This window comes from Rhipicephalus sanguineus, chromosome 1 (assembly GCF_013339695.2).
Source record: "Rhipicephalus sanguineus isolate Rsan-2018 chromosome 1, BIME_Rsan_1.4, whole genome shotgun sequence".
In the NCBI taxonomy this organism is placed as follows: Eukaryota; Metazoa; Arthropoda; class Arachnida; order Ixodida; family Ixodidae; genus Rhipicephalus; species Rhipicephalus sanguineus.
Window position 1 is genome coordinate 66,248,306 of NC_051176.1, and position 13,323 is coordinate 66,261,628.

Below are 13,323 nucleotides of genomic sequence, written 5' to 3' on the forward strand. Positions count from 1 at the left end.
ATGGTTGCCCGTAGGGGGATGATGTGTATTTTTTTGTGAACCACGCTCTGTGGTCACCATGTGTTGATACATCACCATGAAAGAAAACTGTACTATTTCAGAATCGGCTTCCAGATTTTGTTCATTTGGGAGATAGGTATCGATATGTTGTAATCCTGGCACCAAATCCCCTTCAGAAATTACCCATATATGAGATATGAGAAAGCTGTTCTTTCAAATGGCAACGTTAGCTCACATTCTAGACAACCGCAAAATTTTCTTGACTGCGGCCCCGTTACCTAGAGTGAATTTAAGACCCCTGCTATACAGGGACGGGGACTGGTAATAAAAAATTTCAGAAGAGAGGGGAAAATATTAATAAAAAGAACGAATATAAACAAATATGAAATGCGCAAGTGACCCGATACAAATATTTACAACTAGGATGTCAGGTAAGTTTAGCCTTTTCTACATGAAATGATCCATCTTATGACAAGGAGCATACCGGAATTCGCCCCCCAGCCAAGCGGAAGATAAGCGTTGACTGGAATGGGACGATACCCCAATAAAAAATAAAGGTAATGGTTCAAGTTAAGAGTTGTATAGGATACATATGACAGCGGAGCATGAGTTTATCATGCAGCATAAGGGCCAGTTAACTGTCAGAATAATTAATGAAAATTAATTAGTTGATTGAAAGAACAGGTGGTTTTCTTTTGAACATCTGTGATTGCTGCGGCAGCTGGCGGAGCAGATCTCAACCACGTGCTTCTTTCTACGTGGCCTCTGCGATCCATTTCGCCAGCACGACGGCGCGCTGCCCGAGTTCATAGCGAAGGTCACGCAGAGATTAATTTTTTTTTAACTTAAGCGCAGCTAAACTCGTCCAGTGCGCTTAAAATATTTCAATGAGTTCATTGAAAAAGCAGGCTGTTTTCCTGTGGGTATGTGCCACCTTTCACTCTAAGTTCTAGCCTTGTGACCAATACTTCTCCATGCTGTACTTAGACACTTAAATGGAACATTAAGGTCGCCTTAATTTTTCCGCCACAGAACTTTGGCGTGTGTAGAATAAGCTGGCGTCATCTTCAGAATCCGTTTCAAATGGGTATAGCTATCTAAATCACCGCCCACAATGCGTAAATCACACTATGTGCCTTAAAGTTCGACAATAATTATGATAACGCTTTAGTAGTGCGTTCGATAAGAAATTTGATTTCTAGTGCAAATAATGTGCCTATCTGACAGTAAGCCAGGTCGAGCAATAAAATTGGGCTATGCGTGCCATGGGTGATATTTTTTTTGAAATGCAGTTAACGGTGGATCAAAAAAACGAATGTATTAAGACATCGAATTGAGCTAGTTGGGCTAGTCGGATAGGGTTCGTTATTGTAAATAGCACTTGTGTCAGCATTTTGTGTCAGCTTGTGTTAGCGCTCTTTATATGCATGGCGGGGCATTCTTTCTCCACGCATCTTCTTTTCTTCTCGTTGCGTCGCGCTGCTTGATGGAAACAGTGGCTAGACACATCAAACTTGCGGCCGTACCCTGAAACTAAACGTCATTAACAATTATAGACGTGAGAAAACGCTCCGTGTGATAGGCCTTTACATCCATCCTACCTTCCCCTTCCCCTTCTCCCTTCCGGAGGTAACATGAGCAAGACAGAATAATAATTGTCACGTGATTCATTCACGTACAACTGCTGGAACGCCGAGGGACGTCAAGGGCCAAGATCCAGGCAAGCGCAAGCTCGGGGCGCGTGGCTGTCGCTCGCACTGTGGCTTGCTTTCTTCGCTCTTCGTCGTCGTCACGTACTGTTCACTACATTGGCCCCTGGTGAATAGCGGAGCCATCCTGGCGACCTAAGGCGTTGTCGGTATAGCGGGGCCGTAATAAGGCTTCAGGCGGCTGACATGGACGATTTCCCGACCACGACGACGTAAATCGTGGGATGCTGTTAGAGGCTCAACCTCATAATTGACAGGAAACGTGCAAGAAAGAATGCAGTAGGGCCCTGATATCGCGAGCACGTAATTTCGAGGAAAGGCCAGGATGCTCGATGGGATCCAGAGCCAAACGAGGTCACCAGTTGTGAAAGTAGAGAGAGGTTGGTCGGTGTCGTGCCGTAGCTTCTGGTGGCCTTGGTCCTCGGTGGTCAGCGAACGGGCTAATTGTCTGCAATCTACGGCGTATCTGGCAACGTCAGAAATCGCAGTATATTCAGACGAGTCGGGCGTATAGGGAAGCATAGTGTCCAGCGTGCAGGACGGGTCGCGTCCGTATAAAAGAAAGAAAGGTGAGAAACCGGTGGTCGCGTGCGTTGCGGTGTTGTACGCGTACGTGACGAACGGCAGGACGGTGTCCCAGTTGGTCTGGTCTGATGCCGTGTACATTGTCAACATATCACCGAGCGTGCGATTAAATCTCTCCGTGAGGCCATTCGTCTGCGGATGATATGCGGTGGTCATTCGATGAACGATGTTGCACTGGACGAGCAAGGCCTGAATAGCGTCAGACAGGAAAACACGCCCTCTGTCGCTCAAAAGTTCACGGGGAGCACCGTGGCGAAGGACAAAGTTGCGTAAGATAAAGAACGCAACCTCTCTTGCGGTAGCCGTGGGCAGTGCTGTAGTCTCTGCGTAACGGGTGAGGTGGTCCACGCCAACAATGATCCACCGATTCCCGAGGAAGTCGGGGGAAGCGGGCCATATAAGTCGATGCCGACGCGGTCGAATGGACGTGCCGGACAAGGCAGAGGCTGAAGTGGACCGGCTGGGCGTTGAGGTGGAGCTTTACGCTGCTGACAAGCAGTACAAGCACGTACGTACTTCCGCACGAACGTGTACATGTCGCGCCAGTAGTATCGCTGACGCAAGCGTTGTACGTCTTCAGAGCGCCAGCGTGAGCGCTTTGCACAATATTTAATATCGATGTATAAATTAGAGGCATTCATTGAGTTTTTCTAAAGTTTTTATTGCGACAGCAATTATATGGACACTCTCGGCTGGTTTTTGCCGTCGCCGTCATCATCCGTATTAAGTCCATATCGTACCATCACCCCGTGCATCGTATACGCGAGTAAAGCGCGCGAGCGCTGGGGACGAACGCGGCTGAAACAGAGATTAAACGAGCCGGCCATCTCCGTCGCCCGAAGGGCGCACGCGATAAAATGACCCCCTGTGCGAGGCCTGCCGTTGATGGCTCCTCAAGCAGAAAGAAAACGCTCCCCCGTCTTTCGTCGAGCGACAAGCATGAAGCGGCACTGGTGAGGGGAGGGGGGGTATCCGTACTGTGCTCTCACCGCTTACTTCGCGTTAACGAGAGACAGCATGAAAACCGCTTCACAGCCTGGAGCGGCCGCATTCGCTCAAACCAGCGTTGTGTGGAGTTACGTGAGATCGGATTCAAATGAGTTGCAGCCAGTCTTACATTCCAATTTTTTGCTAACGCATTCGTTGCTTCGCCCTTGCGGCAAACTGTGACTTTTTTATAAGACTGACGAGGCTAACAGTAAATAATACATCACGGACAGCAGCCAGTGTAATTATGGCGTAACTGTATGGACGGCTGAACGGTACTTTGCAAACATTTGCATTTGCGTGATGATTTGGTTGTGTCCACAATACCTTGCCTCTTTTTGTTTAGTGGTATCCGCGCAGAACAGGGGCGTGGTAGGGCGTGACAGAATTTTTTTCTGGGGGTGGGGGGGAATCAGCAACTCTTTATGTATGTTCGTGCGTGTGTTTGTGTGCACGCGTGTATGTGTGCGTGTAAGGCACATAACACATGCAAAATTGAAAATTTTCGGGCACGGGGGGGTTTGAACCCTTTCAACCCCCCCCCCCGGCTACGGCAGTGAGTAATGGGCCCAACAGGCCCGCTCAAGATACGACTTATAAGTGTACTTGCTTGGGCCAGTTGGTATCTATTGATTGTTACGTTATTGCGCACCGCTTTGAAGATGAAGACTGAACCACACGAACACAAACGAAATAACGCTTGTGTTCGTGTGGTTCAGTCTTCGTCTTCAAAGCGGTGCACAATAACGTCACAATCAAAATACGAGTGCGCGTAAGGTATTCGCTGACGAGCGAACAATGATGGTTACGATTGTGACGCAGCGATGGAAGTGTTGTCGGCACGCCACAGGGCACTGGGCTCGCTCATCGCCACTAGCGGTTGGACGACTGGGCTGCTGACAATGACGGGTCTCGCCTGGCTCTTTCGAGACTGGATGATCTTCCAGGGTGTCATCACGATCGCTGCCACCTGCAGTGTCGTTAACTGGTTGTAAGTACTTACAGGATGCTCGTGGTGGTGAATACGCGGAGATAATATGTGCTTAACGATTTTATTAGAATTCCTTTGCTTTTCACGGTGAGTCAGTGGTGCGAGCGGTGCATGCACTCTTCTCTGAATCTGAAGGCAGGATTAAGAAATCTGAAGACAGGATTAAAATCAAGTAAGAGACATGCCTGCATTTTACGCAGTGTTCAAAAGAAGCAGGGCTGGATAATGAAATGGACGAGGAAACATTTTCTTTCTTTTTTTTTCCTTTTTAGAAAAAGAAAGGGCAGAAAGGAGGAAAACAACGCGCCCCAAATGATGAAGTATGCGTTGAAGCTAGGGCTAAACAATGTCGCACAGTCAACTCACGCGGTTATGGGACCGCGACACGGAGAATAATGGAGCCCGGTGACTACGCACCAAGCAATGCACCTCTAAATGTGGGCAGGTTATGATAAGCAATTGAACAAGCTGTATTTTTCCCTGCGTTTTTGGGGCATTTTCTATGTGGTTATTGGGCATGATTCAACATTATCTTGATAGGTAAAGCTTAGCTCTATATAAGAGGTTTTCGATGAGGTAACATGTGGCAACAATATTAACGCACATAACCTCAGAGGAGTAATCTTCGAAGACGGGGGAATTTAAATTTGAAGAGAAAGAAATGCACGCAGTTGCACTCAACGTGAAAGCTGTAGGAAGTGCGGAGCAGTGATTCGCCTGCCTTTCAGCGACGCTCGCGTTCACGGGCAAGCAAGCGTTGGCGTTCCAAACGTGCAACCTTCTCGGCGTCCATCGCGGGAAAGGAAAGCTTCATTTGTGGTGCACTGGCGCCCTCTCCCCTCCTCCTTTCCCTTCTCCTCAACCGCACTTCCCTTTCGCACTCCTTGCTGTACTGTACTACACACGTCTATGTTGTGCTCTGCCTCCCACTCTTCCTGTCCTCCTCCTCAAGCCCACTTCCCTTTTCCCCCTTGCTATACTGTACCACGCATGACTAAGCTCTCTTTCTTTCCCTCCTCCTCATCATCACATCTCTGCTCCTCACCCTCACTCACTTCTCCTCACCTTTTCTCGCCCCCTTGCTATACACGACTATGCTATACACGGTTTTGGCTGCGTGACGCCAAGCGACGACATGATATGACAGCATACGACAGCATACGGCAGCGAACTACAGCCCGGACCCTTAAGTGCTCCGCACTTAAAACTTTATTTCTAGGGTGCTCGTGTTCGTCAAAAGTGTCCCGAAGAGTGATCACAAGAGAAGGAAGGAAGGAATACGAAAACAAAAGGAAGGAGAAGGCAAGGAGGTTAACTCCCCTTCCCTTTCCCCGGCGTATAGGGTAGCCAACCTTGTCTTAGAGCTTTTAAAATTCACTGTAGTTTTGTTATCCGTTGTTACAAACACCTTGGAATTACTCTAATTGCATGAAATGCGCGTGGTAAGAGTTCCACGGGCATCCCGTGGTGCGGCAATGTATCACCAACAAGCTTGCGGTTAAAATGGGCATTGTCGTTCCACCTACTGATTTGCCAAAGCGCCTTTTTATGAGTGGAACTATTAAAGTGACTGCACAGCCATTTGCAAAGCCAGACTGCACATTTTGTCGTATACGCTTTGAAAGCAACTATATCGAAACTGGCAACATCTTGAGAATTCGTTCAAAAGAGATACAGCCTTTCGAACTTACACACTAACTACAGTTGGTAAATTATAAAATACGCGTAAATCGCCTATTTCAATAGCTAATTAGAGAAATATCGCTATCAATCAGTTGTGAAAATTTATTTGCCGCGCCAGTAACGTAGACCTTTTCCAGTAATCCAGCCCAAGAGATAAAATCGGAGCCTCTGTCGCGGGCAGCTTTTAAAATTATTGCATTAGCTAAAAAAAAACACTCAGTATCTTCCACACGTGCTGCGATTAACACATCCCCGCGATTACCTGACTGCATACACTAACCTCTCCCAGTTTTATTCCCGAATCTCCACGATGGCTCCTTGCAATGGGGAAGTACGACGAAGCCAGGAAAGAGCTCGAGAGGGCCGTTCGCAAGAACAAGGTGACGGGAGTCTCAGTCGAAGCAATCATCAAGGATTTCAAGGACAAAATCTCCCTGGTGAGCAATGTCCCTGTAGGATGATATATTTTGCAGTATGCTACATTCAGACTGTCTCAGACTCTCGCGTGGAACAGGGGGCCAAGGCTCATACCCTTGTTTAACGCGCGTTCATGATGCCGCATGCTGTCACTGCCTATGATGACATCCCTAAGCTGCTGGTTTTCTATGGTCGTGAGTTTTGTTTTAGCTACGTTGGTGCAGTATAATAGACCGGGATAATGAAGCCGAAGGAATGCCTACTTTATGCACCCAAATTGCGAGGAACGCTTTTACTGGATATATCTTTGCTTAACCCCCGCACGACCAGCTAATCAGAGTGACCCCGCAATTAGATGACACCCTGCTAGGACTACTCTCGAAGCATAAAAAGAACAAAAGAGAAATATGGATAATTGCTGCTTTCGTCAGAGATGCACTGTAGAAAGAAAGTGATTTAATAGAACAATAACAAGTTTCATCAACAGACAGGCGAACTCAGAAGAGCATAAGAGCATCTGCCGCCTCTTTCGCCCACTTGCGCACCACACGCAAAACACTTTTAGAGGAAGGGTGCTAGCGATATACGCTAACGTCATAGCACCGCTCCAATATCTTGACATTCACGAGGGCGAGCATTGTTAAGTTCTTTCTGGCTACCTCCGAGATTTTTATTGCGTTAGAAATTACAGATTATTCGCCATGAATGTATTGTTCCCCATGATGTAATAGTGCGGTGAGATTGCTCTGTTCGCGCGCCTTAATGCAGTGAGTCTGTATGCAAGCGTGTTTGGGAGACCCGAATATCGCAGAATTCAAGCGACGCTCAATCAGGCGATTTTTTTTTTCACGCACAATATTTTCGGAATTCACTTTTTTATATCCAGTGAATGCGTACATTTTCTTAGAACACAAATCGAAGTCGGAGAAAATTTGCTACTTGTGCGCTTCAATATATATGATGACCCTTTCGTGCTGTTTATCAAGAGTGACTAGCGATATTTTTTCCCGCTTGAAACCGCACTGCGAGAAGCAAACCACTTTACGGACACATGTCTTGCGCGGGGAGAAATTTCACAGATTTTCTTTTTCTGCGCGAGCATGTGACCGCACTGTCCGGCTTTTATGCTTTTTCTTGCTAGTTCTCGTATAATTATTACTGAACATCTCCGACATGCAATGTCCTATATTGTGAGGTTTTGTCGTCGTTGCTTCGCACTCGTTGAGCGACACAGTGTAACAATTGTGTCATATATATAGATACTATAGGTCAACATCGTGTTGCGGCGCAGCTGAGAGTGCAGAGGGTGGGAGGAGAGGATTGGCGTCTCCTCTCCCCTTTGACTTGCCAGGTAGCCATATTAACGGCCGCTATTGATCGCGTGTGCGCTACAGTAACGCGCCGTGTATATGCAAGGCCGCTCAAATGCAGAGCCCTTAGGGTAAATAAATGAAAAAATGAAAAAAAAATGAGGAGCGGGTCCAGCGTGCGACATGAAGCGCGACAATTTCAATGGCCTATGGCGACAGGGTCATGACATTCAGCGTGTATAGCGCAGGAGCCCCGCCACGGTGGTCTAGTGGTTATGGCGCTCGACTGCTGACCCGAAGGTCGCGGGATCGAATCCCGGCCGCGGCTGCTGCATTTTCGATGGAGGCGAAAATGTTTGAGGCCGGTGTACTTAGATTTAGGTGCACGTTAAAGAACCCCAGTTGGTCGAAATTTCCGGAGCCCTCCACTACGGCGTCCCTCATATCGTGGTTATGGGACGTTAAACCCCCGATATTACTATTGTATAGCGCAGGAGGACACGACACACAAAGCGCAAACTACCAAAAGGGGTTTTGTTCCAAACCACGCTTTTATACGAACACACAAGGCCACCACGCACTGCACAAAATTTTTCCTCCACAGAAAAACAAGTTGTTTATCGAAAATGTTGATCTTCCGATAAATAACTTGCTAGTCCCTGTGCGTGCACATAAGATTCTCATACAGGACAATAAATCTCTGTTGGTAGTTTTGGCTTCGTGCGTCGCCCCGTTCTTCCTTTGTATTTGTTCCCCCGGCGTTATACAACCTGAATGTCATCAACCCACAAGCTCAAATTTCCACTGTTTTGGGACGTAATAGTCTAGAATGAACTAATAAAATTGCGATAACAGAAGACAATCGCGCGTATTCGCTTCTTGCGCTCGTATTTCTGGAAACGTCTCCCAAGTAAAAGCAGTCCGCGATGTGCATGCCGTGAATTTGGCAGTCGGCTCGTCGTCGACGAAGAAACGCTTCCATATGAAACACACTTTGTGCATATTTCTTCTTGATCTACCAACGGTTTATGAAACTTTTCACGCTGGCGGTGATTGCGCCGTGGTTCTGGCAGGGGGCGCAATGCTCCTATTAAAATGTTGCGTTATTTTAATTGCGTGTGTTATTATTATTATAGTGTTGTTTTAATCAATTTAGATTATATAAGTTTTAATATTACCTAAATTTTATTTTATTATTTTAGTTGCGTACTAAGGGGGTTTATATTTTACGTACCCATGATCCAGCGGCGCCCCGCCGCGGTGGTCTAGTGGTTATGGCGCTCGACTGCTGACCCGAAGGTCGCGGGATCGAATCCCGGCCGCGGCGGCTGCATTTTCGATGGAGGCGAAAATGTTTGAGGCCCGTGTACTTAGATTTAGGTACACGTTAAAGTACCCCGGTGGTCTAAATTTCCGGAGCCCTCCACTACGGCGTCTCTCATAATCATATCGTGGTTTTGGGACGTTAAACCCCAGATATTATTATTATTACATGATCCAGCGGCGGCGGACGCTAACGCCACGCATTTCACACCATTGGCGGTCTGTCTAACTGCAACTGACGTCACGTTGAGACGCGTGAGTGACGTCACTGCAGCGGCATACACTATATAAGCATAAATAAAAATATTCCGAACTCTGGACCTCAAGTACCAAATCCTGTAACCACTACTCCACGAGCGCATGGCTCGTCAGGCGCAGAATAGCCAGCGGGCAAGCTAGCGCTTTCTGACGCTGGGTGGGTATTACGCAACGCTGATGGTTTTTATCAAGAATTTTCTCCATGCAGGCTAGCGCAGTGGCACGTTTGGGGCGTGTAAATCTTCTACACATTGAATATGGCAGAGAGCTGTAATTTTTCTGTTCTTTTGTTTGTTTTTTATTACAGGACAAACTCGCGGCGAAGCCCACGTTCACGGAGCTCTTCCGATCAAGAAGCATTCGATTTACGTCGTGTCTCCTCTCTATCAAGTCGTAAGCTACTCGTCAATTATGGTGAAGAATAGTGTGTCGAATTCATTATTCACATTGTGGGCAGTATACGGGTCTATAGAGACAGTTGTCACGAGCTCTGTAGTCCATCTCTACAATAATTTATCATGAGTCGCCATTTCCCGGTGAAGTTCTGTATACATCAAATGCTGGCGATCAGTTCTCAAAGCATGTTATCGATAAGTATGATGAGTAAATGATGGGATAGAACAGCAGCGGCAGCATGACCTTTCGGCTAGTCGAGTTGCACAACGGGAACATTTGGCCCTCATAACACGGTTATGTTGACGCGGCCTTACATATGACAAATTCGTGTGGCATTATCTGGCTGGCGGGTCAGCGTGGCGTACAGTTACAGATGAGCTGACGGGCTGTAAGACAGCGGGAGACGAAAGACTAGCTGTTGTACGCTGTGTGCACGCAGCTGCGTTCGTCACAAATTGCATAGCTTTGTCACCTCGGAAGTGAGGGCGAAAGTAGGTCGTAAGACGATGAAGGAGCACATCGGCCCCGAAGGATTGAATTGAAGTTGTGTAACTTAGACACTGCAATGTGCGAGCTTGGCAATTAAAAGGGTCCTGAACCTCCTTCGTGCTTGGTGAAAACACATACAGCGGAAAGCGGGTGCTGCTGTGAACACCTCAGCCATATCTTGCACTGGAGTGTGGCAAGGTGAGTTTGCAAGCGGAGCGAGAAGTTGCCACTTTCCCAAGCACCCTCTCTTCCTACAGAGGCCCGTCCTCGCTCTCTTCGAGCTACAGGCGGCTGCTGTACAGCGTCATGAAGCGGATCGCTTCTATTGGCCAATAGCTGACATAAGCCAAGAGCGGCGTTCGGATCAGATTCACTTCTTGCCACGGGGTGCCGGCGCCGCATTCCATAGTGTGTTGTAATTGCACAGTAGCCGCACAACCGCACACCGGAATCACACGGGGAGAGCGCGATCGCGTTTCATGACATGCGCTCAAGGTCATGAAGCACGCGGACGCCCCCTGTGTCACCCACTGCGTGGGACTTCCTGCGCTGTGGTGGGGACGAAAGAAGAAAGAACGCGCTTAAAGCGTATGTCGAATACCTGTAACTCCGCTCGTTTGACCGAACTGGAAACATTTTGCGGCGATCAATTCGCGACGCAATAAAGGCCAATACTGGGGTCAGACGTGATTCAGGACGCCTTTAAAGGAGTGTAGAAACCAAAGTCGGACAGTAAGCCGACTAAAGCATGAGCTTTGGGTGCCTGCAAGAAATGCTTTGACGAATTTTGACGAGAGAGCAGACCTTAAAGGTTATTTGTATTTTGAAGCCTAGAGAGGAAGTGTGGCTCCTTTTACAGACTTGTCGCGATAACCTTCAGCAAAACATCAGGAGAGAGTTGCAGAAGATTTGGAAATGTGTACGGCAAATAAATTACGAGGTCAGCGGGATCAAAACAAAAAAAATTACACCATCTTCCACTAAAAGGACACCATGTGTGGATGCGAAGCAGCGGGGAGATGGTTCGCTTGAGCGCGAGATTGTGTAATTTTTTAGGAGCTGGCTCGCCAGGTTCTTAAGCTGGGCGAAGTCCCGAGCTGTAAGCTGCATACATCCATTCAAAGCGGCGTGGAACGCGAAAGAGGAAACGCTACGCGCGTCGTGTCTCTTCTCTTTATTCTGGCACCGTATTCGCACAGGGACGGGGAGCGGGGCACGCGGTCGAAAGTGCGGCGCGAGGAGGGGGGGGGGAAAGCGTAGGAGAGAGGGGGAGGGGACGTGCATGCGCTGGCGCTCATCGCGGCGTTGTGCAGGAGAGAATGAGGAGCGCGAGAGGGGGAGCGTAGGAGAGGAGGGGAGGGGATGCGCATGCGCAGTAAGGGTAGTCACGCCGCACACCGCCGGATTGAACTCCGCCATAAGCTGCTTCCCATCTAATAATCTTCTGCCTCTAGCTCGCTTCTAGGCGGACGCTGAGGGTCAGATTCGACCGACGAAGTTATAATTTTGTTGGCGGGAGACGTAGCGGTGCGCTTCGGCGGTAATGGTGCTACAAGGCGGAGGCGCATGTGTGAAATTTAGCAGACGGCATAACGGCTCGCTCACGTCACCGCTTTGGTACTACACGTCATCTTGCCATCACGCGATACTTATTCGTTTCGCCACTCGGAGGGTTTCCACCCCTTGGCGATAATTTTCGAAATCGTGAAATGCGCCAGGTAAATTGCGAAATATTAAATTACAGGGGACACTCGTGCATTTGGGTCGTTATCAGGATCCCCAATAAACGGCCTTACACAAAATAACAAAAAATTTATAAAATATTTGGGTGTCTACGTTTTAATTCTTCTGATCAATAGTTAACCGTGCAACATCTCTATCACGCTAAAGAAATGGAAAGAAATAAAGATAAGAAAAAGCTGGGCTGACGGCAGTCCTTATTTTATTTTCTTATTTTTTATGCACTTTATACTGCAAACTGTGAGCACCTTGAAAACGTTCCTCTTCGAGTTAGCCACCAAACTATGTATCAATTGCCGACGTACATTGGCGTCATAAAATGGCCAGCTATAACGCTGCCTGGACAATTCCTTGCATGTGCAACCACCGTGAAACATGTCTCAATACAGCACTCTTCTTTTAGCTTCCCTTCATTAGGCTTACCTAAGGGCCAGTTAGAACATATTTGATGGAAGGGTGTGCAACAAACGACGCGAACGAAAATTCTCAGAGGAGCAACTGGACAAAAACTAATTGGACGGACTAAATCTATAGACTCAAGTAGATAAAGCGATGATAAACATTCGTTCATTCATGGGCTGGAAACCATGGCAAAAACCAATATTTATCGCCGACAGTTTCTCTCGGAGGTGACCATACTACAGATGACGTTTTCGAGCTTAAGTGAAGATGTTTACCACTACTAAGCTTTCCAAGTGATGTATGAACCCGCATTCTTCCAGAAAGCTACATCTGTCTGCTCTCAGCAACATTAATTTGTCAAATAATACCGTGTCAAATACGTTGGGTGCGAGTACTGACCGCGCATCATGGTGCAGGGTGCTGGACACGCTGGTGTACTACAACCTGACTTACTCGAGCATTCTACTTGGAGACCCATACCTCAGCTTTGCCCTGGTTGCTGCGGCCGAGTACCCGGGCAGACTTCTCGGCGTAGCCGCTGTCAACTACTTGCGTCGAAGGACCGCCTACATCGCTCTGTATTCCTTCGCGTCCGTCTGCTCCGCAGCCGCCATCTTTGTGCCGGCGGGTAAGTGCACTTCTAGCGGCAACGAATTATCGAAATCTGAGCTTATTGTTATAAGACGATATTCCACACTGCGGAAGCAAGAGAGGCACCAAAGAATACGACGTGATTTCGGGTCTGGGGCGCGCTCTCCACCATCTCGTCTTACGCTTGAGCTTAGTGTAAATATATTGTAAATACGCGTTGCTCCCCTGTGCGCCTTCACGTAACATCTTGGTGGAGGTGCGGGGTGAACATTTTGGTGAACTGGCGCGCCCTTGTTCCACCATTACGGCTGCAGTTACCAACGAATATTTCACAACGTGACGCAGCACCTGTGGTTCGGAGTGGATCACCACTCATACATCTATCACTTTGGAATGACTGATTCCCTCGTTTAGCGCTAAGTGAAAAATATGAAGAGTCTGC

The 13,323-nt window shown here is 47.8% G+C and overlaps 1 protein-coding gene across 1 annotated transcript in view; it reads left to right on the forward strand.

The window, feature by feature from the left end:
• The window catches only part of LOC119392501 (organic cation transporter protein), a 140,810-nt gene that overhangs the window by 44,153 nt on the left and 83,334 nt on the right, over positions 1-13,323 (forward strand). The window contains exons 6-9 of the mRNA XM_037659692.2: positions 4,104-4,272; positions 6,245-6,392; positions 9,571-9,656; positions 12,707-12,918. Coding sequence (XP_037515620.1) covers positions 4,104-4,272; positions 6,245-6,392; positions 9,571-9,656; positions 12,707-12,918 — 615 coding nt within the window. The remainder of the gene's footprint in view (positions 1-4,103; positions 4,273-6,244; positions 6,393-9,570; positions 9,657-12,706; positions 12,919-13,323) is intronic.